Source organism: Equus caballus, chromosome 7 (genome assembly GCF_041296265.1).
Source record: "Equus caballus isolate H_3958 breed thoroughbred chromosome 7, TB-T2T, whole genome shotgun sequence".
Lineage (NCBI taxonomy): Eukaryota > Metazoa > Chordata > Mammalia > Perissodactyla > Equidae > Equus > Equus caballus.
Window position 1 is genome coordinate 46,388,843 of NC_091690.1, and position 22,886 is coordinate 46,411,728.

At 56.3% G+C, this 22,886-nt stretch overlaps 2 protein-coding genes across 10 annotated transcripts in view; one reads left to right on the plus strand and one right to left on the minus strand.

The window, feature by feature from the left end:
* Positions 1-1,792: 1,792 nt before the first annotated feature.
* On the minus strand, positions 1,793-21,618 carry ZNF333 (zinc finger protein 333). Of its 8 annotated transcripts, none has more exons than XM_070273016.1 (10): positions 21,048-21,583; positions 16,805-16,887; positions 14,203-16,528; positions 13,565-13,681; positions 12,328-12,415; positions 6,874-6,962; positions 6,134-6,260; positions 5,627-5,722; positions 5,017-5,093; positions 1,793-4,565 (listed from the first exon to the last, which is right to left on the minus strand). In XM_070273016.1, the coding sequence occupies exons 3-10, from the start codon at positions 14,461-14,463 to the stop codon at positions 3,531-3,533; spliced, it is 1,890 nt and encodes a 629-aa protein (XP_070129117.1). In that variant the 5' UTR covers positions 14,464-16,528; positions 16,805-16,887; positions 21,048-21,583; the 3' UTR covers positions 1,793-3,530. The 8 variants fall into 8 exon arrangements, with proteins under 8 accessions (XP_070129117.1, XP_014596925.3, XP_005611889.3 ...); XM_014741439.3 differs by having other exon boundaries at positions 16,111-16,528; positions 21,344-21,578; XM_005611832.4 differs by having other exon boundaries at positions 16,111-16,528; positions 21,048-21,548.
* Positions 20,761-22,886, plus strand: part of ADGRE3 (adhesion G protein-coupled receptor E3) — a 63,843-nt gene continuing 61,717 nt past the window's right edge. Inside the window, exon 1 of one of the 2 annotated variants that reach the window (XM_070273015.1) lies at positions 20,761-20,887. The gene's annotated coding sequence lies outside the window, so the exon portion shown is untranslated. The remainder of the gene's footprint in view (positions 20,888-22,886) is intronic. The other variant, XM_070273013.1, reaches the window with a different exon arrangement.

Below are 22,886 nucleotides of genomic sequence, written 5' to 3' on the forward strand. Positions count from 1 at the left end.
CGAAGGGAGCCCCCTCCTCCAGATGAGTGAGCACAGAGGACACGTTCCATGCTCCGAGTCGCCGCAGACACTTGTGCCCATGGCGCCCCGACCACATGACCACACAGCCTGTCTCCAACCTGCGGTAGCACCTCCTCCCACCTTGAGGTCTCCTCACCCCTTTCAGCCGCTGTCTTGCCGCCGAGTTCCAACATCAAGGCCACATTTCGGGTTCTTGTCCCAGCAGCATCCTGTCTCCGACCCTGACCTGTCAGTTACCCACTGCTGGCGTGACCACCTCATGATGCTGAGCCGGGATCTGAGCCGCTCCCAGCCGCGCGGTTCTGCCGGTGGTCTCACCTGGGGCCGCTCACGTGGTCCAGCCACCTGGTGGCTAGCCTGGGGCAGATGGCCTATGGCCGCCTCACCCCCAGTCTGGCGTGGGTAGCGAGGTCTGGCGTCCTGGAGGAGGCTCACCCGGGCTTCTCCAGGCTCGGCTCTCAGGAATCTAACCACAGCTACAAGAGGGCCAACGCCGGTGCCCAAGGAGGTTTTTCAAGCCTCTGTTTCCATCATGTTTGACAACGTTCCACCAGCCAGAGCAAGTCCCCTGGTCAAGCTCATCTTCAAGGTGTAGAGAAATAAGCTCCACCTCTTGATAGGAGGAGCAGCAAAGGCACATGGAAAAGAGATGTACATGGAGGGCTGGCAGAAGTCACTGTGGCAACCATCTACCATGCCATTACTCACCAAGACACGCACACAAACCCAAGAAACCCCTCACTCACCACTAACATAGCGAAAATGAAACTGACGGACAGAAGCATGTATGGTTGAGGATGTGAAGCCAATGAAACTTGCGTTCCTTGATGAGGGTAACACAAATTGTTTCAACCACTCTGGAAGTGTTTGCCAATATCTCCTGAAGCTACAGACATGCCTGCCCGCGACCCAGCAGCTCCACTCCAGGAGAAACGAGAACACATGTCCACAGTCGGACCTGCACAAGAACATGCACAGCAGCTTTGCTCATAACAGCAAAACCTGGAAAGAACCCAAGTGTCCACCAACAGGACGGAATTCTTTAACTGCGGTGTATGCAGACGACGGAGGATTACACAGCAATCTTTAAAAAGAATAAACTACGGATAATGCAACAAAGAGAAATTTCATGAACACTACATTAAGTGAAAAAAAGACACCAGAGGGCATCCTGTGCTTCCCTGTCCATGGACAGGACAAACACATCTACAGTGACAGAAGTTATGATCCTGGCTGCCTCCAGGGATGTGGCTGACTGACTGGGGAAGGGCCCAAAAGACCCTTCTGGGGAGATCACTTACTTTATGTCTTGATCTGGGTGGTAAAGATATATATAAAATTCTCCAAGCTGTGCACTAAGATTTATGAACTTTTACAAGTTCCATCTCAGTTGGAAGAATTTTAACACAAAACAGAAGCTTGTGAGCACAGGTGGAAATGGAGAGCAGCCCCTGGGGGAAGCCCTGTGGAGAGAGCACGGACCGTGGAGCCAGATTCCTCCACTCACCACCAGCACGACCTTGGTCAACGCACCTCGACCTTCTGGGCCCCAGTTTCATCATCATGAACTGGGGATGACAACAGGGCCCACCCACAGGTATCACCTAGAGGACTAAGTCCCTCATGAGACGCAGAGCTTAGACAGAACCTAGTACCTATGCATAGTGAGCTCTAAATCATTACTTGATATGAGGATGATGAACAGTTGAATATTCATCACTAGGGAGAAAGATGGCCACCACAAAGATAAAAGGAACAATTTGCTGTAAACTTATAAAAGTCAAAATCTTTTCATTTAATTCCATTACTTTATAATATATAAATTTAAAAATTGACAGAATTACAAGATTTATTCAACAATGCACAATCATGGTGGGAGTGTCCTGTCAGTAAATAACAGATCAGAGATGCTGTGGACTGAATGTGTCCCAAAATTTCCTATGCTGAGGCCCAACCTGAGTGCTGGCGAGACTTGGTAGGTGATGGGATCATGAGGGTGGAGCCCTCGTGAATGGGATTAGCGGCCTTATAAGAGACCCCAGAGAGCGCCCTCGCCCCTTCCATGTGAAGACACAGCGATGAGACGGCCGTCTGTGAACCAGGAAGCGGCTCTCACCAGACACGGGATCTGCAGGTGCCTTGATCTTGGACTTCCAGCCTCCAGGGCTGGGAGAAATAAATTTCCGTTGCTTACAAGCCACCCCATCTATGGTATTTGTGATAGCAACCAAAGACAAAGACCAATATTTATAAACCTGTAGATTTCTAAACACAAATCATACACTCGATCTGGTGGATGGAGAACACAATACGTGGATTTCACCCACCCATGAAGCCTTTATAAAACCGACCATAACCTGCGTTAGAGACTGCATCCAGCCCTAACAACCATCCCCACCCTCTCTCCCCCACCCAAAAAGGACAATGTCATTACCAGTGGAAGTCTTCTTGCTCACTTAACAGGTTGTCCAGAAACAAAGAGTTCAGGCTGGTGCAGCCGCAGGCCCCAGCGGGGCACCAGGATGGTTGTGACGTGTGACTACAGCCCGGCTCCCGTGGTCTGGACACCGTGCCTGCTCACACAAAGACGTGGAGGGATGTGGCTAACTGCTCCTTGGCCACGCCTTTCCCAGGAGCACATCCAGTGACCCTGTACCCACACAGGGCACGTGGCCCCCCTGACTGTAAGAAGGGCTGGGAGACCGCTTAATCGAGCACGTTGCCATCTGAACAAACACCCGCGCGTCTGTAAGGCAGAGGGCACGGTCTTGGTAGGCAGCTGGCAGCCCAGCCACACTTGCCCTACAAGCAAACCTCCAGACACCTAAGATTCATTAACATAAAGAACACGTGCTCTGCTCACAATGTAATTAAACTGGAAACCAACAATGAAAAGGCAACTAAAAAACAGCCATGCACATGCAGGAACTTTCCAGAATGACAGAAATGCTCTGTATCTTGAATGGGGTCTTGGTTACAGTGTGTATATACCTGTCAAACTCATCCGACTGTACACATGGGATCTATGCATATTACTAGAAGCAATTACACCTCATAAAAATACACCCATGTGCTATTATTTTAAAATCTAATTACAGGGCCCGGCCCCATGATCAGGTGGTTAAAGTTCCACCCACTCCGCTTCAGGGACCCAGGTTCGCAGGTTCGGATCCCAGGCGCAGACCTTCTCCACTCCGCACACTGTGGAGGCTCCCACGTGAAAAGAAGAGAGGAGAACTGGCACAGATGTTAGCTCAGGGCAACTCTTCCTCAGCAAAAAGAATGATAAAATAAAACAAAATTTAATTACAAATAACTCATGGGTCACAGAATAAGTGATAATAGAAACTAAGACAATATTTAGAACTAAGTCAAACTGAAAATATTAGACATGGAAACATACGATGTAGCTAAACGAACACTGAGAGACGAATGCTTCTGTTTTCACAAACTGGAAGTTAACGGCGAGGGGCACGCATGGATGGGGCGCTGGCAGGCAGGCCCGCTGCTCACGTCTTCTTGGCGGCGGCGTGAGCCCGTCTGTGCACGGCCAGCGAGGAGCTGTGCCGGAAGGCCTTCTCACACTGCGTGCACGCATAGGGTCTGCCCGTGGTGTGCGTCCTCCCGTGCACCGTCAGGTGTGAGGACTGGCCGAAGGCGCGCCCGCACTGCTGGCACGCATAGGGCTTGTGGCCCGTGTGGGTGCGCACGTGCTTCCGGAGGGACGAGGGCTCACTGAAGGCGCGCCCGCATTGCTGGCACGCGTACGGCTTCTCCCCAGTGTGCGTCCGCATGTGGCTCCGGAGCGTGGAGAGGCGGCTCAGGACCTGCCCGCATGTGGCGCAGCCGTAGGGCTTCTCGCCCGTGTGGACCCGCCGGTGCACGCTCAGGTGCGTGCTGGTGCGGAAGGGCTTGCCGCACTGCTCACACGCGTACGGCTTCTCCCTGGTGTGCGTGCGCAGGTGCGTCTTCAGCGACGAGGGCTCGCGGAAGGCCTTGCCACAGTGGGCACACGCGAATGGCTTCTCGCCCGTGTGCGTGCGCGCATGGCTGCGCAGGGACGACGGCTGGTTGAAGGTCTTCCCGCAGGCCGGGCACGCATAGGGCTTCTCGCCCGTGTGGCTCCTGCGGTGCAGCAGCAGGTTGAAGTTCCTCGTGAAGGCCTTGCCGCACTGGGCGCACGCGAAGGGCTTCTCGCCGGTGTGCGCGCGCGCATGGCGCCGCAGGTTGGACGGGCACTTGAAGGCACGCCCGCACTCGCGGCACGCGAAGCCCCTCTCCGCGCTGTGCGTGCGCGCGTGCCGGGCGAGGTCCGAGCTGTACCGAAAGGACTTGGCACACTGGCCGCAGGCGAGGGCCTTGTCCCCGCCCCCCGCCTTCTCCGGCGCCATGAGGCCCATCTGGAGGAAGGCCTCGCCACGCCCACGGCATCCGCACGGGTCCCCGCCGGCAGGAATCCTCTGGGACGGACAGAGCGGCTCGACGGGAAGGGGTGCCCCAAGTTCGGCGTGTTTATGAAGCTGCTCTCCAGCCACAGCCCGCACCTACGAGTAAGGAAGACACGGGAGGAAGGCTGAAATGCGCTCGGAGGGCGGCTCCCCCAGCGAACCGGCGCGGGGACGGCCTCCCAGCTGCGGCCGCGACCGCCGGCCCCGGGCGCCCTGAGCCCTCTCCAGGGCAAGTGCTGCCCCAGGAGCCCGCGCCCCTCACTCCCAGGTGCTCCGCAGAGGCAGGGTCCCGATGGCTTAAGGCTAAACTAAGTCTGAACACTTAGCATCTGTTCACACTTGCGCAAACGGCTACTGGCAGGACCTCTGTGCAGACGCATCTGACCTACCTCCAGTTTTCCCCCAGTTCAGGACCCTCCCAGGCCCCTCCCGGGAAGCTGCTTCCTCCGGGCGGGCCACCGCCCGCCCGAGCCTCTCCAGCGCTCTCACACTGCGTCCCAACCTACAGCAGCCCCAGAGCACCAAGAGCCATCCCTGTGTGCCTTACCCTCTGCGCGCCAATGGATGGAATCTCCACAGAAATATCGTGGTTAGCAAGTGAATCTTGCGGTTGAAGTTGAGATTCTGAAATGAATTAGGGGAAAGAAAATTAAGTGTGCAGAGAAGGAAAGTAGGATCAAAGTGATCCAAAACGCAAGCAAGGCACGTGTGGGTTGTTTTTTACTACTGATCCTAAATATGGGAAGAAATTGTGAAGAATATATCACAGTAAAGGAAAGCTTTTTGACATTGGGCTTTGTGAGGAGTTATGTAATCATAGGAACAAGGGATGGAAACAGAGGATAACTTACTAAGAAAGGGTTCCATGAAGATCGGGACTGATGTTAGAGAAAGGATTAGCAAGAACACAGAGTGGGGAAGAACGGGATGAAATAGACGCACGGAATAACTAAATGTGAGAGGAGGTAGAACAAGTCTCTCTACGAAACCAGAGTAAAGCATTAGAGACAAAAAAGAACGAGGGGCTCACTGAGGATGCTCAGCCAGACAGCCTTCTCCATCAAGGGCGCCACAGTGTCCCCTTACGGACAAGTTCCAGAGCCAACGCTCACCCTGCCGGGCAGAGCTGGTGCCCACCCAGTCCACCTGGTGCTCACCTGGACGGGCTCCTGGGCACAGTCCTCTCTCGGTGGTCCACGGCTCCTCTCTTTGCTCCAAATGAACAAAGGTGCTGGGTGTGCACAGCTGATCTCCTGCTCATGGGAAAAGACGCAGAGTGTGGGCAGACTGCGCCTGCCATGAAACCGGGGCCACTGATCCGCATCTTAGGGCACTGGGGACTGAAATAGCAAGGGGTGAGCGTAAGTTCTGACGGACACGTGAAGCTCTCTCACTGAGGAACCAAAATATGAGCTCCTTCACCAGGTCCCTGAGGACACTGGGACTCTCTGGTCCCCAAAACCCAGGGCCCAGCCCAGGGACAACTTGAGAAGCCCAGAGCTTTTAGCCATGGAGAAACAGAGCGGCAGAGATCCTCATCTCCTTGGGGAAGCCACTAGACTGCAAGCACCACGGGGCAGGGCTGCCTGTCCCCACCTCTCCACTGCCCACCCAGCACAGTTCTGGGAACACAGAGCCTGCACGAGAACGTGGGGCAGCCTTACCCACGGAGGCCAGGTTCCTATAGTTCTCCAGCATCACGTCTCTGTACAGGCTCCTCTGAGCAGAGTCTAGAAACAGCCACTCTTCTGGAGTGAACAGCACGGCCACATCTGCGAAGGTGACCAGTTCCTAAACGCACATGGAGCACAGCTAAGCCAGAGGCCACTGCCACCAACACTCAAGAGGATGCTGGGGGCTGGCGGCCTGGCGAAAGGAGACCCCACGCAGAGGATTTCTAGACAGGGTCCTGAGGTCTCTGAACATCACCCCTCAGCTCAGGCCTCAGAGCTGTAACTTCTCTCTCTCCTCTTCCCTCCCTGAGTGAGAACATCCAGGACTGTGGCAGCGAAGGCCCTCGGCCTCATGACAGGCTCAGCTGTGGACAAGCAGCCAGGAAGCCCCTGCAGACTGGTTCCCGCCAGCTCGAGTCCAGCAGACCTGCCTGTTGCAGACAGGAGAGAAACATCTGAGGGATGGCAATTTTTGCTCCAGGAGACCATGACGACTATGAGACCAGAAGAGCTCACCTCCTCACTCTGCTTCCCTTCCTGACACTCAGTGGAACACAGCACAGACAGCCTGTGGCAGGTCTGACTGAGGGGTGGGGTCGCTGCCCACCCCTGCCAGAGGCCCCATGCCTGAAGCCTGGAGACCAACCCTGTGGGGTCGAGAAGCAAAAGGCCACAGGAAGCGGACAAGAGGGCAAAGCAAGGAAGAAGAGCAATGGGGATTTCCTACTGACCTGTGGGCAGGCGGTCAGCACCCCAGGAGTCATGGCTGCTTCCTCTGCACTGGCCTCCTGGTGCCGCATGGGGTCCTGGGCAGGCAGAGCTGGAGGGGAAGATGGGCGCCGTGAGGGCCAGCAAGTGGCCCAGTGAGCACTCTGGCAGGACCAAGGTCACACCCTGACTGTGAGTCACCACAAGTGTACACACTCACGGGGACACACCCCGGAACTGTAGAGACACACATGCACATGCTTGCACACACTCACATGTGCTTATGCACACTCACACACGAGTATGCACACATGCATACGCTCATACAAATACGTACACACAGACACACCTCGCATACACACACAGGTGAGCACACACAGAAATATACACACACATGCACATACATGCGTGTGCACACGCACACACACGTTTCCTCCATGCCCAGTCTCCGGAGCCCCAGCCTCAAATCGCCAGCAGCCTGGAGTCTCCGCAGCGCCTGCGCCCCCGTGACAGCCCGGCAGCTTCCCTGCTGCCCAGCCCCTCCCCCTGCCCGCTCTGCTTGGCCAGCACCACCAGGACATACCACAGGCAGGGGCAGATGCCACCACACCCCGCGAGTCTGCCCAAGAGGACACATCCGCCCCTCAGTGCCCTCAGACAGGGACCTCCTCTCTCCCGCACCGGCCTCTTCACTCCAGACTCTTCCAGGTGAGCAAGTGCCGCCCGACCAGCCCTGCCACTCCACCCTCGCCTCGCTCCCCACGGGACCGTCCCTCAGTGAGTAACCCTGAACCGCAGCCAATCCCCAGCCCACCCATTAGCGTCCTGAAGCTGCCGTGACAGACCACAAACTGAGGCCTTCAAACCACAGGCCTTGTACTCTCCCGGTCTGGAGGCCAGATGTCTGAGATCAGGTGTCAGCAGGGCCATGCTCCCTGAGACCCTGGGTAGACCCCTCCTGGCGTCTGGGGGTGGCTGTCGACCCTGGGCATTCCTTGGTTTGCAGCTGCGACCCCCCATTGTCTGCTTTGGTCGTCACATGGCCATCCTCTCCCTTGTGCCTACCTGCCTTCACCTGGCGTTTTCTGCTTCTTAGGAGGACACAAGCATACTGCATCACGGCCCACCCTCGTGACCTCATCTTAACTTGACAGCAGCTGCAAAGACCCTAGTTCCAAGTAAGGTCACGTTCAAGGGTCCTGGGGTTGGGATTTCAACATATGTTTTGAGGGGCCACAATTCAGGCCATAACGCTCCACTTTTCCCTCAGACTGCTGTCCTACCTCTTGCTTGTCCTATTACAGACAATTGACCCTCTCTGTGTCCATTTCCTCACCTCCCACTCACTTCCCATCAGCACCACTCCAAGAACCAGCACCTCACCAGGATCACCAGTGACCTTCATCCATGGTGGGGATCCAGCCAGGACGTTCGGTCACCCAGTTCCTCCAGCCAGAAGCCCACACTCCCTGGGCTCCAGTGTCCGCACCCCTCCTTCTTCTCAGTCTCGCTAAAGTTCCTCTCCCATCACAACGCTGGTGTCCCCAGGTCACAGACCCTCCTCACCTTCCTCAGTGCTCTCTGCCTCTGTAGGCAGCCTCGCCCACTCTGGGTGTCAATTCCCAACTCCACCTGATGATGCCCAAATCCCCAGCGGAACTGTCACCCGAACCCCAGACCCAGGTACCCAACCGTCAGCTCCAGCATCTCCACCACCTGTCGGAGGAACGCAAACGGACTTACCCAAAGCAAGCTAAGGATGGTGCCACGGGCCAGCAGCCGGAGGACAGAGCCTCGAGCCACAGAGCATTATCCTCAGGCCTCAAACCTGCCCTTCTGGGCTGTGCTTGCTCAGGAGCCGTGACCCCTCTGTCCTCTGCCTTTGGGAGGAGCCATCTACCCTGTGCCTGTCCCATCACTGCATTTTGGAAGCAGAGGATTTGTCTTCTGGTCTGACAGGTCCACAAGTAGAGAGGGATTTTGCCTCAGGATGGATCGCACGCCCAGTCCCACCCATGCCTGCTGCAGATGATTTGTATGACCTGACTTGGGACATTGTGAGTTGATAATATTTAGATGAGATTTAGGCCTTAGAGTGGATGCTGGAATGGGTAAAACCTCTGGGGATGTTGGGACCATGCGAATGTATTTTCCATGTGCAGAGGATATGAATTTTGGGGAGCCAGAGGGCAGGCTTTTATGGGTTGAACTGTCCCCTAAAAAATTCTGAAGTGCTAACCCCAGTCCCTCAGAATGTGACCTTATTTGGAAGCATGTTTCTGCAGATGTAAGCAGTTCAGAAGTTACAGTGGAGCAGCATGGGCCCTTAATCCCATGTGACAGATGCCCCTACAAGAGGAGAAGGGACACAGGGCAGAGGGCCGCTTGAGGATGCGGGCAGAGACAGGAGCGAGGCCTCTACAAGCCAAGGAGCAGCAGGATGGCAGCACCACCTGACGCCAGGACGGAGGCAAGGAAGGATTCTCCCCCACAGGCTGCACAGGGAGCCTGGCCTGCCGGCACCTTCATCTCAGACTTCTGGCTTCACAACGGTGAGGAGAAACTTGATTCATGCACCCCCTCCAAAAACTGCACTCGTCACCTTCTTCTCAAAGCCTCTTCTTCCTCCACGGTCCTGATCTCAGGAAGTGACATCCCTGCCTCAGCCGAGAAATCTCACCCGGCACTCCACAGACCCCAACAATTACTCAAAATGAACTAGCCTGACACCTCTACCTGGAGCCCCCACCCCGGCCCATGCCTTCCCCCCTCCCCCAGCCTGCTGCAGCTAACACCACATCATACCTTTCTGCTCTGGACCCACTTGAATGTCACTCCCTCAGGGAGCTCCTTCCTGACATCTCCTCCCCAGTACCCTTTTCCCCCTTGCTTCACAGCCCTTACATATTTGTAACCAGATGTTGATTTGCTTCCTATGTGTCTGCTTTTTACCATCCTCAGTGGACAGGAAGCTTCAACAGCCTGGGTCCTTTTTCCTTTCACGGCCACATCCCCCACACCGTGCATGGCACATAAGGCTCTGGATTATCTGGCAAATGAATGTGTACATGGCTCAGCAAATGCACCGTCTGGTAAGTGAACGCGTGCCTGGCTCAGCAAACACGTCGTCCGGTAAGTGACTGCGTGCATGGCTCAGCAAACACGTTGTCCAGTAAGTGAACGTGTGCCTCGCTCAGCAAACATGTCGTCCGGTAAGTGAACGCGTACGTGGCTCAGCAAACACCCCGTCCAGTAAGTGAACGCGTGCATCGCTCAGCAAACACGTCGTCCAGTAAGTGAACGCGTGCATCGCTCAGCAAACACGTCGTCTGGTAAAAGAATTGGTGAATGACACAGCAAATGGATCGTCTGATAAATGAACACGTGCATGGCTCAGCAAACACATTGGTAAATGAATTGGTACATGGCTCAGCAAATGCATCATCTGGTAAATGAATGCATACACAGCTCAGCAAATTGTCTGGCTCCACCTCCTGCAGATGTCTGAAATCATTCCATGCTTCCCCACTGTGCAGACCAGAGTTAACACAGCAGGCCTGACTGCCCTCCATAGCAAGGCCTGCTGGCAAGTCTAGCCCTGGGCTGGTGTCTAGGAATTTGGATTTGGGGAGGGTTCCTAGCACCTTAACTAATAAGAGGGGCTCACTCTGCTTCAACTGTACAAACGATGCAGTTTATGCTCAACACCTGCCTTCCCTCCAGGAGCCTGGAACTGAGGTCTGTGCCAGGCAGAGGGCACCTATGTGACCAGCCCCCGGCGGAAACGCTGGGCACTGAGTCTCTAAGGAGCCTCCCTGGTAGACAACGCTTCACACGTGCTGTCACAGCTTGCTGCTGGGTGATCAAGTGGGTCAACCAGCAGGGTCGGATTCTCCTGAGAGCTCTCTTCCTGGCTCATGGACGGCCACCTTCTCTCTGTGTCCTCACAGGGCAGAGAGCACTCCAGCATCTCCTCCTCTTCTTTGAAGGGCACAAGTTCTACAGAATCAGGGCTCCACCCTTATGACCTCAGTTAACCAGAACCACCTCCTTAAAGGCCTGGTCTCCAATACACACAGGGGGTGAGAGCTTCAACACAGGATTGGGGGCAGTCTGGAGATATTGTCGGTTGTCAAGACTAGGGGGTATTGTAAGCTGACTGTGTCCCTCTGGGAATTCATACGCTGAAGTCCTAACCCCCAGCATCTCAGGACATAACTGTATTTGGACACAGGGTCTTTAGAGGTAGGTAAAGTAAACCAGGTCATAGGGCAGGCCCTAAGCCAACATGACTGGTGTCCTCATAAGAAAAGGAATCTGGACACAAGACACATACAAAGAGAAGACACAGAAAGAAGACGGCCATCTACAAGCAGAGAGACGCCTGGAACAGATCACGGCCCTCAGAAGAAAGCAACCCTGCCAACACCTTGATCCTGGACTTCTGGGTGAGAAAACAAACTGTTGTGGTTGAAGCCACTCAGTCTGTGACACTGTGCCATAGTGCCCAAGCAAACTAAGGCCAATGAGGCCAGGGATGCTGGTCAACATCCTACAGTGCACAGGACGCCCCACCACAGAGGAGGATCTGGCCCGATGTCAGTAATGCTACGGCTGGAAAACCCTGGCCCAAGCTTAAATTTCCCAGAACTCTTCTCCAGCCCCCTCCCAAGCTAAGTCATCAGATTACATGCTTCCGTTATATTCTGGTCTTTATTTAAAAATCTGACTGCCAGACTGTGAGCTCCGTGGGGGAGGGGGTCAGGGGTCTGTCTGCAATTGTTTCCCAGTGCCCAAGGGAGGACAATCATAGAGCACTTCAAGAGTACTTCAAGAGCACAGAGTACTCTGAGTACTGCAAGAGTACTTCAAGGCAGAACCTTGCCCAGAAGGCTTACCAAAAATACATGAAGAGCAATACACAGCATAAATCTAGCAATTGCTTCCTGTCAGTGATACAATACAGATCCCTAATGCAAGATGATGTTAAGAAACGAACTTTATTATCTTACTAGGAGGCAAGATGGAAGGAAACAAATGCCTTGTAATTAGAGCTAAGATGTTATTTGTCCTCCAGAATTAATTTTTTCCCCCACTTCTCAGGAGATGTAGCTTTTAATCTCATTTTCTAAAAGCTCAGTTAAAACATCTGCCATTTACAGTAAATTCAATTCTAGTTTTCAGCACTGACGTGATGTGTATTCAAGAATTTAACCATGCCCGAGGAGAGGTCTGCCCTTTGCCACAGCTGAGTGGGGCCTGCTCGCTCTTAAGAGAAAGACCTAAGACCAAAAAAAACCCACGACTCCCAGCCCACCATCCTGAGAACACACCTCTCCCCGGAACACATAAACCGTGAGACGACTTCCCATATTCTCTCCTCACAGCACCTGCAGGCAGAGGTGAGGCAGAAGGCGCAAGCTCCCAGAAACCCAGCCCAGGGGGCCTCTGCTGTGGAGTCCCCCAGCCTCACTCACCAGAACCACCGGCCCCCCACCAGTTGGGGAGGCCCAGCGCAGGCACAGGCATGGCCGCCCTCTGAATCTGCACAGCCGCCTTCAGCTCCTGGACAGAGTGAGAGGAACACATTAGAGCCACCCAGTCGACGGGATCCACTCACGGCTCTTCACCCTGACTGAAGCTGCGGGACTGGCCCTGCCTTGGGGAGCACACCATAAAAGGAGGGATCGCCCGTTTAGCTCACCCAGGTTTACCCAATTCTTCAATCAAAGCCCATCACTGTGATACAATTTCAACTCCAAAACGGGATGGAGAGAGGGGCCCGGGTGGGGGAAGCAGCCTTCCGCTGTGAGAGAAACGCTGGAGCAGAGGGCAGCGGCTGGGCAGCAGATTGACGGGCGTTGGGAGGATATGGGGGTGGCCCCGTGCATGTGGGGAGACTAAGTGATTCCAGAAGGAAGCCCTGCTGTGGGGAAAGGATCTCAACCCTCCTCTGCGGCGGCCACCCCCTAGGAAAAAGTGTCTGCCGGACTTCATTTCTAAGCAATGCCTCTGGCCTCCACATCTGGGGCGGGGCCAGCGGAAGCAGGAGCCTGTCAGGAGCAGTGCCCCGGGGTCCAGGAGTACTAAGGGCAGCTCTGGGCAGGGTGGTGGCAACAGGGACAAGGGGAGCAGTCAGAGGCAGGTCACAGTTTGGAGAAAAACCTCAGAGACTTGGTGGCAGATGGGAAGTAAACAGGGCGGGTCCCTCAAGGCAGGGGATGGACAGGGGCAGGTGAGGGGCCTTCTCAGGGCAGGCCCAGAGCACGCTGGAAAGGGTCCTCTGATGCTCTCTCCGCCTCAGGATGGAAAGGCAGGGCCCCGAGCCACGTGGGCTTCACCAGCCTGGCCCCTTCACCCAGCCCTTGGATCCTAGGACTTGCTCGTTCCTGTGGGTTCCCGGTCATGGACGGGGTGGGAGTGAGGGTGGAGGGACTGGAGGAGGAAAGGTGGGACCAGGAGAGGCAGGGACCCGGACGCTAGCCCCTCCCCCAGGAGGCTCTGGGCTGACACCACCCTGAAGGTCTCTCCTTCCATGTAGGAACTCTAGGGCCTGCTCAGCAGCTCTTACCTCGGCCTCCAGTGGGTCCCCAGTTCCCAACGTTTGGCCCCATATTCCTCCCTCCCCACCTGCCTCCCCGTTTACAGAAATGCCGACCCCCAGGCTTCCTGGCTGGGGCTAGCGCCCTCCCAGCAACCCACTCGCAGGCTCACTGTGTATCCTGAAGTCCAAGGCGACTCCCAGAGAGCTGGCTGGTCCTCTGGAACCGAAGGGGTCTCCCTCTCTCCCATCCCGGGCCTGATCTGCATCCTCGGGTCCAGCCCCAGCTCCTGGGAAAAGGCGTGGAGGAAACATGAGCAGGACGGAGGTGACACTGAGGTTGTGCTGAGCCTCAGAGATCCTGGGTTTCGGGCAGAGCCGTCCGAAGTCGGCAGGCAGGTCTGGCGGTTTCAGCCCTGGTGCCGCCCCTCCTCTGCAGGCTCCGAGGACTGATCACCCGGAGATGCGGGGACGAGCCCCGCCCCCTGGGTCTGGGGCCCTGGCTGGAGATTAGGCCGCGAGCGCTCAGAGATGCTGCAAACTTTTCACTACATAAAGCCCGGGGGCCCTTGGTTCTGAACGTGAACGCTGTTCTGTGTTCTTCTGGATTCTGTACTTGTTTATTTGCCAGCTGTCAATCACAGGGCCAGACCACTGGCCACAGTTGCTTACACCTCGCTTGGAGCCAGAGCCGCACTCTGAACCCCTCCGCTATCCGGCTCTCACACTCCAGGCCCATCCCCACGCCAGGACCCACACGGCCAGGACCAGGACCAGCCCCCGCCCCCCCACCGTGGCCAGGGCTACTCACACCCACTCCGACGGTGTCGGCCCTGTCCCGGCCTGCCCTTCCTGCAGGAACCCAAGGCCCGCCGGCCCAGACTCTGTGCTCGCTCCAGTCGACCCCGGTGGGACCTGGTGCCCCGCGTGGCCCTGTCCGAGCGGCGACCCCTCTGCTCTCAAGAATGTAAGCCATGAAAGTCTTCTTTCGGACACTGGCCTCTCCGTGTCGCCGCCCAGTCAAGCCATAAATTAAAACCCGCAGGTACCATGTTGAGACAAGTATTCTCATCAGAACAATCTTTTTTTTTTTAAAGATTGGCACCTGAGCTAACAACTGTTGCCAATCTTTTTTTTTTTTCCTTCTTTTTCTGTCCTCAAAGCCCCCCAGTACATAGTTGTATGTTCTAGTTGTGGGTCCTTCTTGTTGTGGCCTGTGGGATGCGCCTCAGCGTGGCCTGATGAGCGGTGCCATGTTCGCACCCAGGATCCCAACTGGTGAAACCCTGGGCTGCCGCAGCAGAGCGTGGGAACCCAACCCCTCGCCCGGTGGCTGGCCCCATCAGCCGAACAATCGTGACACAGATGGCTCTCCTTGAAGACAAGGTTTCCAGGAGTTCGACGGATCTGCTCGTCTCCTCCTTACTGAGCACTGCGGTGTGAGCACTGCGGAGACCGCAGAGGGGGAGAGGGAGGGGCGGCGCCGGGGGCTGGGTGAGGCGGCGCCGGAGCCCGGCCGCGGCAGAGGCGTAGGCTCTCCTGGGAGCAGCTCTGCGCCCTCTGGGAGGCCCCCCGCCCCTGGCCTTGCTGGCGCTGGGAGGCCGCGGGGCCTGGGTCTGTCCTAACCACCAGCACTATCCCCACGTGACGGGGAGGCCTCGGAGCTGCCTCTCGGGGCCCGACGGTGGAGACGAGGCCAGGGACGGCCGGCACGGACCGGAGGGCTGGTGGAAGTGTCGGCGCCGTGGCCCTAGGCACGGGTGGTGTGACCTCAGGCAGCAGGTCCTGGCGGCCACGACGGGGGCCCCCCCGAAGTCAGCCCGGATTCGAGCTGCGGTTCCGCCTCTGGCACTTCGGGGCCGTGCGTCCTCAGAGATGACCGCCCGGCTTCTCTGCACACGTGGCCAGAAGCAGCCCTCCTCGGCCGGCTCGGAACACCCCGTGGCCGCCGGTTCCCTGGACCTCGGAGGCAGCAGCAGAAGCCCTCCCCTCCCCTGCACTCGGTGCTCGCCCCTGAGCCGGGAATGGAGTCCTGTGGAATGCGCTAAAACCTCGTGCTGAGAGGAAGGGCCCACAGAGACCAGAGTCCCTCGGAGGTCATCCCGTCTCCCTCGCTCACGTGGTCCAGCCGCTGCTCACACGCGGGGAAGGGGGCCTGGGACGCCTTCCAGCTGCCGTCCGACCCGCCCGCAGCGAGCATTCCCTGCGGCTCCCGAGCGACGCAGAGCGCCCTGAAACGGGGTCAGCGCACCGCTCCGTCCGCCGAGGCCCGGGGACCCAGCAGCTCCGATAAGGCCCTTTCAGACCCTGCGGTCTCAAACCTCGCACCCCTCCCGCAGGTCCTGGAGGACATCTGTTCCCGAAACATGAGCGTCAACTGAGGACGAAGGGGCCGCGGGCCGCGAGGAGAGTCTCGGCGGCCCCGCAGCACCCCAGGCCGCACGGGCCGGACGCGCCCCGCCCACCGGGCGGGAGTCTGACGCGGAGCCAGCACCACCCAGGACGCAGGCGCAGGGGCGCAGACTGAGGGAGCCCAGGGGGCGCCGTGGCTTATGACAAACGGGCCCAACCTCGGCGGGAAGCGCGGCTCTGCGCGTCCCCGGACTCCAAACGCGAAGCCCCGCCTTCCAGACCCCGGCCCCAGGAGGGCCGCCCCGGAAGGGAAGGGCCGGGCCGAAGTCCGCAGAGGCAGGCGCTCAGGCCACAGCTCGGCACACACCTTCCGTGCACGGGACGCGGCGCTCCAGGCTCTTCCCGGCCCTGCACAGAGCTTGGCTCCCGGGGGGGGGGGGTCTCAACTTGTCTCCTAAGGGGTGAGGGGCCCCGACAACTTTCCCACGTTCTTCAGTCAGAGCGGCCCTCTCGTCCAGATGCAGGCGCTTCCTCCAGAGGCCTCTCCTGCCGCAGTTAAGCCACCGGGAGCCGTCTCTCCAGCTGGAGCGCGCTCCTGGCCGGGCGAGCAAGGAGAAGCTCGCCGACATCCGTGCCGCGCCCGGGGATGCCCGGCAGAGGACGCTGTCGGCGTTTTCAGGGCTGCGCTTTGGGACAGGCCCGCTCTCTGAGGACGCTGCGGGCTCCGCCACAAGGCTCCCTCGCCTCTGGGACTCTCGGGGGCTTCTCCACCAGGCGGCGAGGTCCTGACAAGTGTTGAAGCGGAAATGGTACTGCACACAGTCCGCATCCGACTCTCATGGATGGAAACGTTTACGTGGAGGAACCTTCTAGTAAGAAGAGTCTTGAGTGACAGGTGGGGTTGGCCCAAATTCCCGCGTCAGGGACCCTCCCGGCGGACATGAGTGTCCCTGAGACGCCCCAGCTCAGCCGCCTCCCTGGCCCCGGTGTGCGCCTCCAGCTCACAGATTCCTCAACTTCTCCTAAGAGAGGGGGCGGAGGACATGCCCCCGGAATCTTACCGTTTGCGAATCATGGGGTGAATTTTCCTCCAAAATAGCCTGCTCAGGAGTAGATGCTTTGGATTCAAGTTGAGATTCACAGTCTAAAATTAATTGGAAAAAAATTAACTTCTTTCAGAAAAAAAGTCGTGTGAAACTAACACACAAAAAATATATAGGCATTTTTTTTTAATTTTGACCCTATGCTTGGGAAGGTGCTGAAAGGGAAGAAGGCATCAGCGAGCACAGCGAGACTCTCAAGAGTAGGGCTGCGTGTGGAACTGAGGCGGAAAGGCGGGGCTGCTTCCCAGCAAAGAATTCAGCAGGGAGGGAGACCGACGCTGCCAGAGTGTTGTCGGAGAAACCAGAAAGCAGCAGTGACAGGAACAGACGCAGAAATGTTCAAGTTAAAGAGGAATCTGATGATACGTGTGGGTGAGGAGGTAGAGAAATCGGAACCCTCATCCACTGCCGGTGGGAACGTAAAACAGTTTTAGAAAGCAGTTTGGCAGCTCCTCAAAAACTTAAACACACAGTTACCATGTGACCCAGCAACTCCACTCCTTGGTATAAACCTGAGAGAACTGGAAACACGTCCACACAAAATCCTGCACACGAATGTTCACAACAGCATCATTCACAATGGCCAAAAAGTGGAAACCACCCAAGTGTCCGTCAACTGATGATCAATAAAAGGTGGTCCAACCACACAGTGGGATATTATTCAGCCTTAAAGAGGACTGAAGCCCTGATTCACACATGGATGAACCTCGAAAACATCATCCTGAGTGAAAGAAGACAGATACAAAAGGCCGAGTGTGGATATGTGATTCCCTCGATGTGATATGTCCACAACAGGCAACTCCAGAGACAGAAATTGGATCAGCGGTGCCAGGGCGGGGCGTGACTGCTCACAGCCAGGTTTCCTCTGCAGGCGATGGAAATGTTCTGGACTTAGGGAGTGGTGAGGCTGCACAACTTTATGAATGTACTAAAAACCAGTGAATTGGACTTTAAAAGGGTGAGGGGCTGGCCCCATGGCCAAGTGGTTAAGTTTGCACACTCTGCTGGGGTTCACCCAGTTGGATCCTGGGCACAGACATACACACGACTCAACAAGCCATGCTGTGGCGACATCCCACATAGAAGAACCAGAACGATTTACGACTAGGACATACAACTATGTACTGGGGCTTTGGGGAATTTAAAAAAGAAAAAAAAAGAGGAAGATTGGTAACAGATGTTAGCTCAAAGCCAATCTTCCTCACCAAGGAAAAAAATAAAACAAAAGAGTGAATTTTATGGTATGTAAATATCTCAATTTTTTAAAAAAAAGAGAAATTGGAACAGATCTTTTTCTGAGACCCAAGACAAACAGGAGAGGAGAGCTAGAATGTGAAAACAGAAGAAAAGCTCAACAAGTTATTTGAGAAAGCTCACCCCAAAAGGCCTTAATTCCCCTCAGGATAAGGGGCCTTTCAAACATTCTCAGACGGACACTTCCCAGTGCCCCTCGTCCGGGTGGTTCCGAGAGCTGGCCCCTGGGCGCTCGCCCCAGCCCCAGACCCCCGCCACAGCTCAGGGAAAGGCCAGCAGGGAGGGAGGCGGAGCACAGACGCAGCCCTGCCCCCAAGCACAGCCCCTCCCTGCCCCGCCCTCGAGGTCCTGAAGCCGGACCCAGGAGGGGACCGCGCGTGCTGAGCGCAGTGCTGAGCGCAGAGCTGAGCGCAGAGCTGAGCGCAGAGAAGGCGGTCAGCACGCCGGGCGGGGGACGCGCAGCCGCGGGGCCCTGGCGCGTCTTTGCAGACACAGGACAGCCCGGCGGGGCGGCCGGCGTGCCCGTGCCCGAGCCCGGGGCAGGCCCTGCAGTCGCCCGGGTCCTGTGTGGCTGCTCCTGGGTGAGCCCGCCACCAAGCCACAAGGCCACCAGGCCCTCGGAGGAGGCCGACTCCCGAGACAGCACACGTCCGGCGCAGCAAGGCCCGCCCGCATTGGGCAGGCCATCTGGTTGTCACCGGGAAGGCAGACCCCGGCAAGAACGTGCGACAGGGAGCTCCCTCCACACGAGGGCCAGGCAAACCCCGCCGCCTGCTTTCGTTAAGTTTTATTGGCACACAGCCACGTCCATTTGTTCACCTACCTCCAGGGCTGATTTTGTGCCCAAACAGTTGCGGTGACAGAGATGATATGCCCCACCAGGCAGAAAATATTTACTTTCTTTTAATATTTGGACAAATCCGAAAGGATAAGCTTTGGCTCTCTTTGTCACTTCACTGACCAGTGACAGCCTGTACTTCTCAGCTGTAGAGAGTTTTTCCTAAACTCCTTATGTAAGGCATCAAAAGTTTGGGTTTGATCTCTTAATTTTTATGAGGTCCCTAGGACCCCTCCCAAGACTTATATAACCATTCAGTAGTCTTCTATGCCTGTTAAAATCGGAGAAAATGTATGGCCTTCTAACTTCAGAATTCTCCAGAGCAGCAATGTCCAGTAAAGCTCTCTGTGATGGTGGAAGGTTCTACGTCTGCACCTCCCAAAAAGGTGGCCAGCAGCACAGGTGGCTACCGAGCACCTGGGAAATGTGGCTCAGGCAACTGAGAAACTGAGTTTTTTATTTTATTGGATTTTGATTCATTTTCATTTTAATTTATATAGCCACCTGTTCTTTCGGTAGGTCTTCCATGGGACACCAGGGATGGCCCTGGAGGAGCTCTGCAGTCAGACTTGGGAAGTGGACCGAGAGCCCAGGGTCGCTGTGGGGACCCTCCTCCCAAGCCAGCTTCCCCAGAGACATGCACTGGAAGAGGTCCCCAGGCCCCTGGGGCCAGGCTGAAGAGGCCCCACAAGTCCCTGCCCCTTTCCTCCTCAGTTAGGGGACAGGCAGAGGGGACAGGGCCCAGAGCACAGACTCACTCTCACTCCCCTGCAACCATCCTGGTTTTCCCAAGCCCCTCACCCCGACCCCAGTGCCAGGGGTGACGTCTCAGCAGGTGACCGCTCTGCAGGAAGAGAGACCTGGACAAAGGAGGAGGGGGCGCAGGTGAGCCCTGAGGTCAAAAGAGGAGGGGGCGCAGGTGAGCCCTGAGCAGGGCGGGGAGGGTTGGCCCAGGAAATTCCGTCTTGGCGGACCAGCCCGGAGGCCGAGCGAAAACCCTTACAGGGAATTTACTTATTTATAGAAACTGGCGGTGGGTCAGACTGGGCCACAGATTTGGCCCCCCGCCGCGGTCGGCCAAGCCCTGCTCCACATCATCGCGTGGTGGAGAGAAACCGTCAGTCACCGAATTCTCTCGATTCTGCCTCCTACGTGCGTCTCAAACATCCCACCTTTTCCAGCTGCACAATCATCAGGCCCCGACGCCATCACTGAGTCCTGACCTTATCCCACTTCCTCTGCATCCATGGACCCTGCGTCCAGCCTTGTGCATCCTCAAGTCCAGGCCGAATCCAGGAGCTGAAGTTCTACCCAAGTCACAAACTAACTCATGTCGCTCTCCTCCTTAAAACTCTCGTTCCGAGTCTCCCGCGACCTCGGGGCCCCGCCCTCCCCGCAGCGTCCCCTGTGCCTCAGCCTCCCCGTCTGTCCTCGGCTCCTGGAGCGCACCAGCCTTGCACGGCCTGCCGGACGGCGCGCCTGGGACGGCCTCTCCAGTCTCCTCCTCGCCCCTGCTCCGCGGCCTGAGCCCTCGTCTGCTACATCAACTCCTCCTCCAGGTTCAGACATCTGCCCCTTTTGGGATGTTCTTCCTGACCTCCCGCGCCAGTTCCCTGCCGCACGTTCCCAAGTCGCCCCCGTCACCGTTCATCCGAAACGTCTTCCTGGCTGGAGGAAAACGCCCATGGGGCCAGCGCTACGCTCTGATCGGCCGCACGAGTCCCCCAGTCCAGGGCCCAGTTCCCCGAGGGCCCCCGACGAAGACCTGCCAACCTCCCCCCGCGCCCCCAGAACACCTCCGCAGAGCCGACCCCGAGGGCACGGGCCTGCGCACGCGCACACGCGCTCTGACGCCACGAAAACGACTTCAAACGTCCGTTCACGGAACCCAAATCCACACTAGACTTCAGATGTCTCTAAGACACGCTAATTCTTCCCAAAATGACAAGGTAGGACAAATCTTCTGTTTGAAAACAAACACCTCACTCATTAAAGTGAAATCTGGCGTTTAATTTTCCTTCCGGAATTAATTTTTTCCTCATTTCTCGGCAGAAGTGAGCTTTAACCCTATTATTTAAAAAAAATAAATCCCATTTAGGGCCAACTCACTTTCAATTCTCAGTAGGGAACAGAGCTCACGTCACCTCTTTCTGAGGCCCGCCCGTCTGGAAGCTTCAGGGTGACGCACAGGCCGGGCTGAGGCGGGCGCCGGCGGGGAAGGACGAGGGGACTGCGGCAGCGCCAGAGGCCGCTCCTCCTCAGACGCCCTCACCGCGCAGCGACGCAAGACTGCCGCCCGCGGCCCGAGCGAAAGCCACACAGTGAAGCGCTTTCGGGTGAAAGAAGGAAGGAAGGACCCCGGCCCCCACGGGCCAGGCCGCGCCGCAGACCCGCCGGAGACGCACCTCATACCGCACCGCCCGAACGCCCGCCGCGGGCCGCAGCCGCCCAGCACTTCCGCTTCCGGAAGCGGAAGTGGCCTGGGCTCAGGCTTTCGGGGCCCGAGGCGGCTCCGGCGGCGGCGGCGGCGGCGAGGTGGAGCCGTTCTGGGTCCAGCCTCCGGGGAGAAATTCTAATTTCCTTAACCGAGGGAGAGGGGCGGGTGAGACTGGGGGTGGTGTCGGACTGGACCCCGAGAATGGGGTGAGGGGCGGGGCCTGTGCCCGGTGGGCGGGGCGGGGCCCTGGCTTGAGGGGCGGGGCCTCACTGGCGGGTTGGGATGCTCGATGTCTAGCTAGCTGCCTTGTCTCTCTTCCCTTTCCTCGCCTCTGCCTTTCTGCCTTGGCTTAATCCAATCCCCTACCACAACATACCCATGCGGAAGATTTTTTTTTTCAGAATTTCTAATTCTAAAAATAAGGTTATATATTTTATTTCTTCTACAATTTGTCTCACACTAAAAATAAGATGTGAAAATTTGTTCAAGACAATGGATGAAAGATCTCACTGTTCTTTTTGAAAATAGATGATACATACACATAGGAAAAGTCCCAAGGGGCGGTCTCACTCCATCTGTATTTTCCTCCCCAGAAACAACCACAGTAACCAGTTCCCTGATATTGTTTCTATATAAAGCACATGTGTGTATTATTTCTTTCAATAAATACCTATAGAACATCAGTTGATTGCTACATACTAGTGTACAAAGCCCCTTCCTGCAAGGGCACTTCAAGTGGAGGACTGGAGGGGAGACGTGGAGAGGGAGATGCAGGTGATCCTTTCCAATAAAGTTAACACCGCATTTTGTATGTGATATATTAGCAGAATATTTGTTTTCTTAAAACTGATAAGGATATATGGAAGAAAAGCCGAGAAATTTGGCATAGTTGGTTGGAAAGTGAGTCTTGAAGGATGAATATCAAGCGCGGTGCCTGGTTAGTGCACTGAGAGGGAAGCACTGCAAGCTGGGGGTATCGTGGGAGCGAAAACAGGCATGGGGGAAACTCATGATCTGGAACAGTGGGTAAGGAGTTATGGCTAAAGATTCAGGGTATGTCTGTGTTATTGCCATAGGAATAGACAAATAGGTCAAAGACACAAAGCAGCTCAGAAGCAGACTCAAGCATATATGGACATTTAGTATGTGTTAGAGTGTTTCAAGTCCATGGGGAAAGGAAGCTGTTGGGACAATTGGCCAAAGGATTGAGTTGTCAGACCACCATTTCACATCATTCACAAAAATTAATTCCTGATAGATTGGGGCTGACCCCGTAGCCGAGTGGTTAAGTTCGCGCGCTCCGCTGCAGGCGGCCCAGTGTTTCGTTGGTTCGAATCCTGGGCGCGGACATGGCACTGCTCACCAAACCACGCTGAGGCAGCGTCCCACATACCACAACTAGAAGGACCCACAACGAAGAATATACAACTATGTACCAGGGGGCTTTGGGGAGAAAAAGGAAAAAAATAAAATCTTTAAAAAAAATTAATTCCTGATAGATTGATTCAAAC

Excerpts from the sequence above, each read along its gene's own strand:
- ZNF333 (XM_070273016.1), bottom strand. The coding sequence starts at position 14,463 with ATGAGAATACTTGTCTCAACATGGTACCTGCGGGTTTTAATTTATGGC. Across the intron at positions 6,963-12,327 it reads GTGGGGGGCCGGTGGTTCTG|CTCTGCCTGCCCAGGACCCC; the intron begins GTGAGTGAGGCT and ends CTTCCCCTCCAG. Across the intron at positions 5,723-6,133 it reads TAGGAACCTGGCCTCCGTGG|GAGATCAGCTGTGCACACCC; the intron begins GTAAGGCTGCCC and ends TCCCATGAGCAG.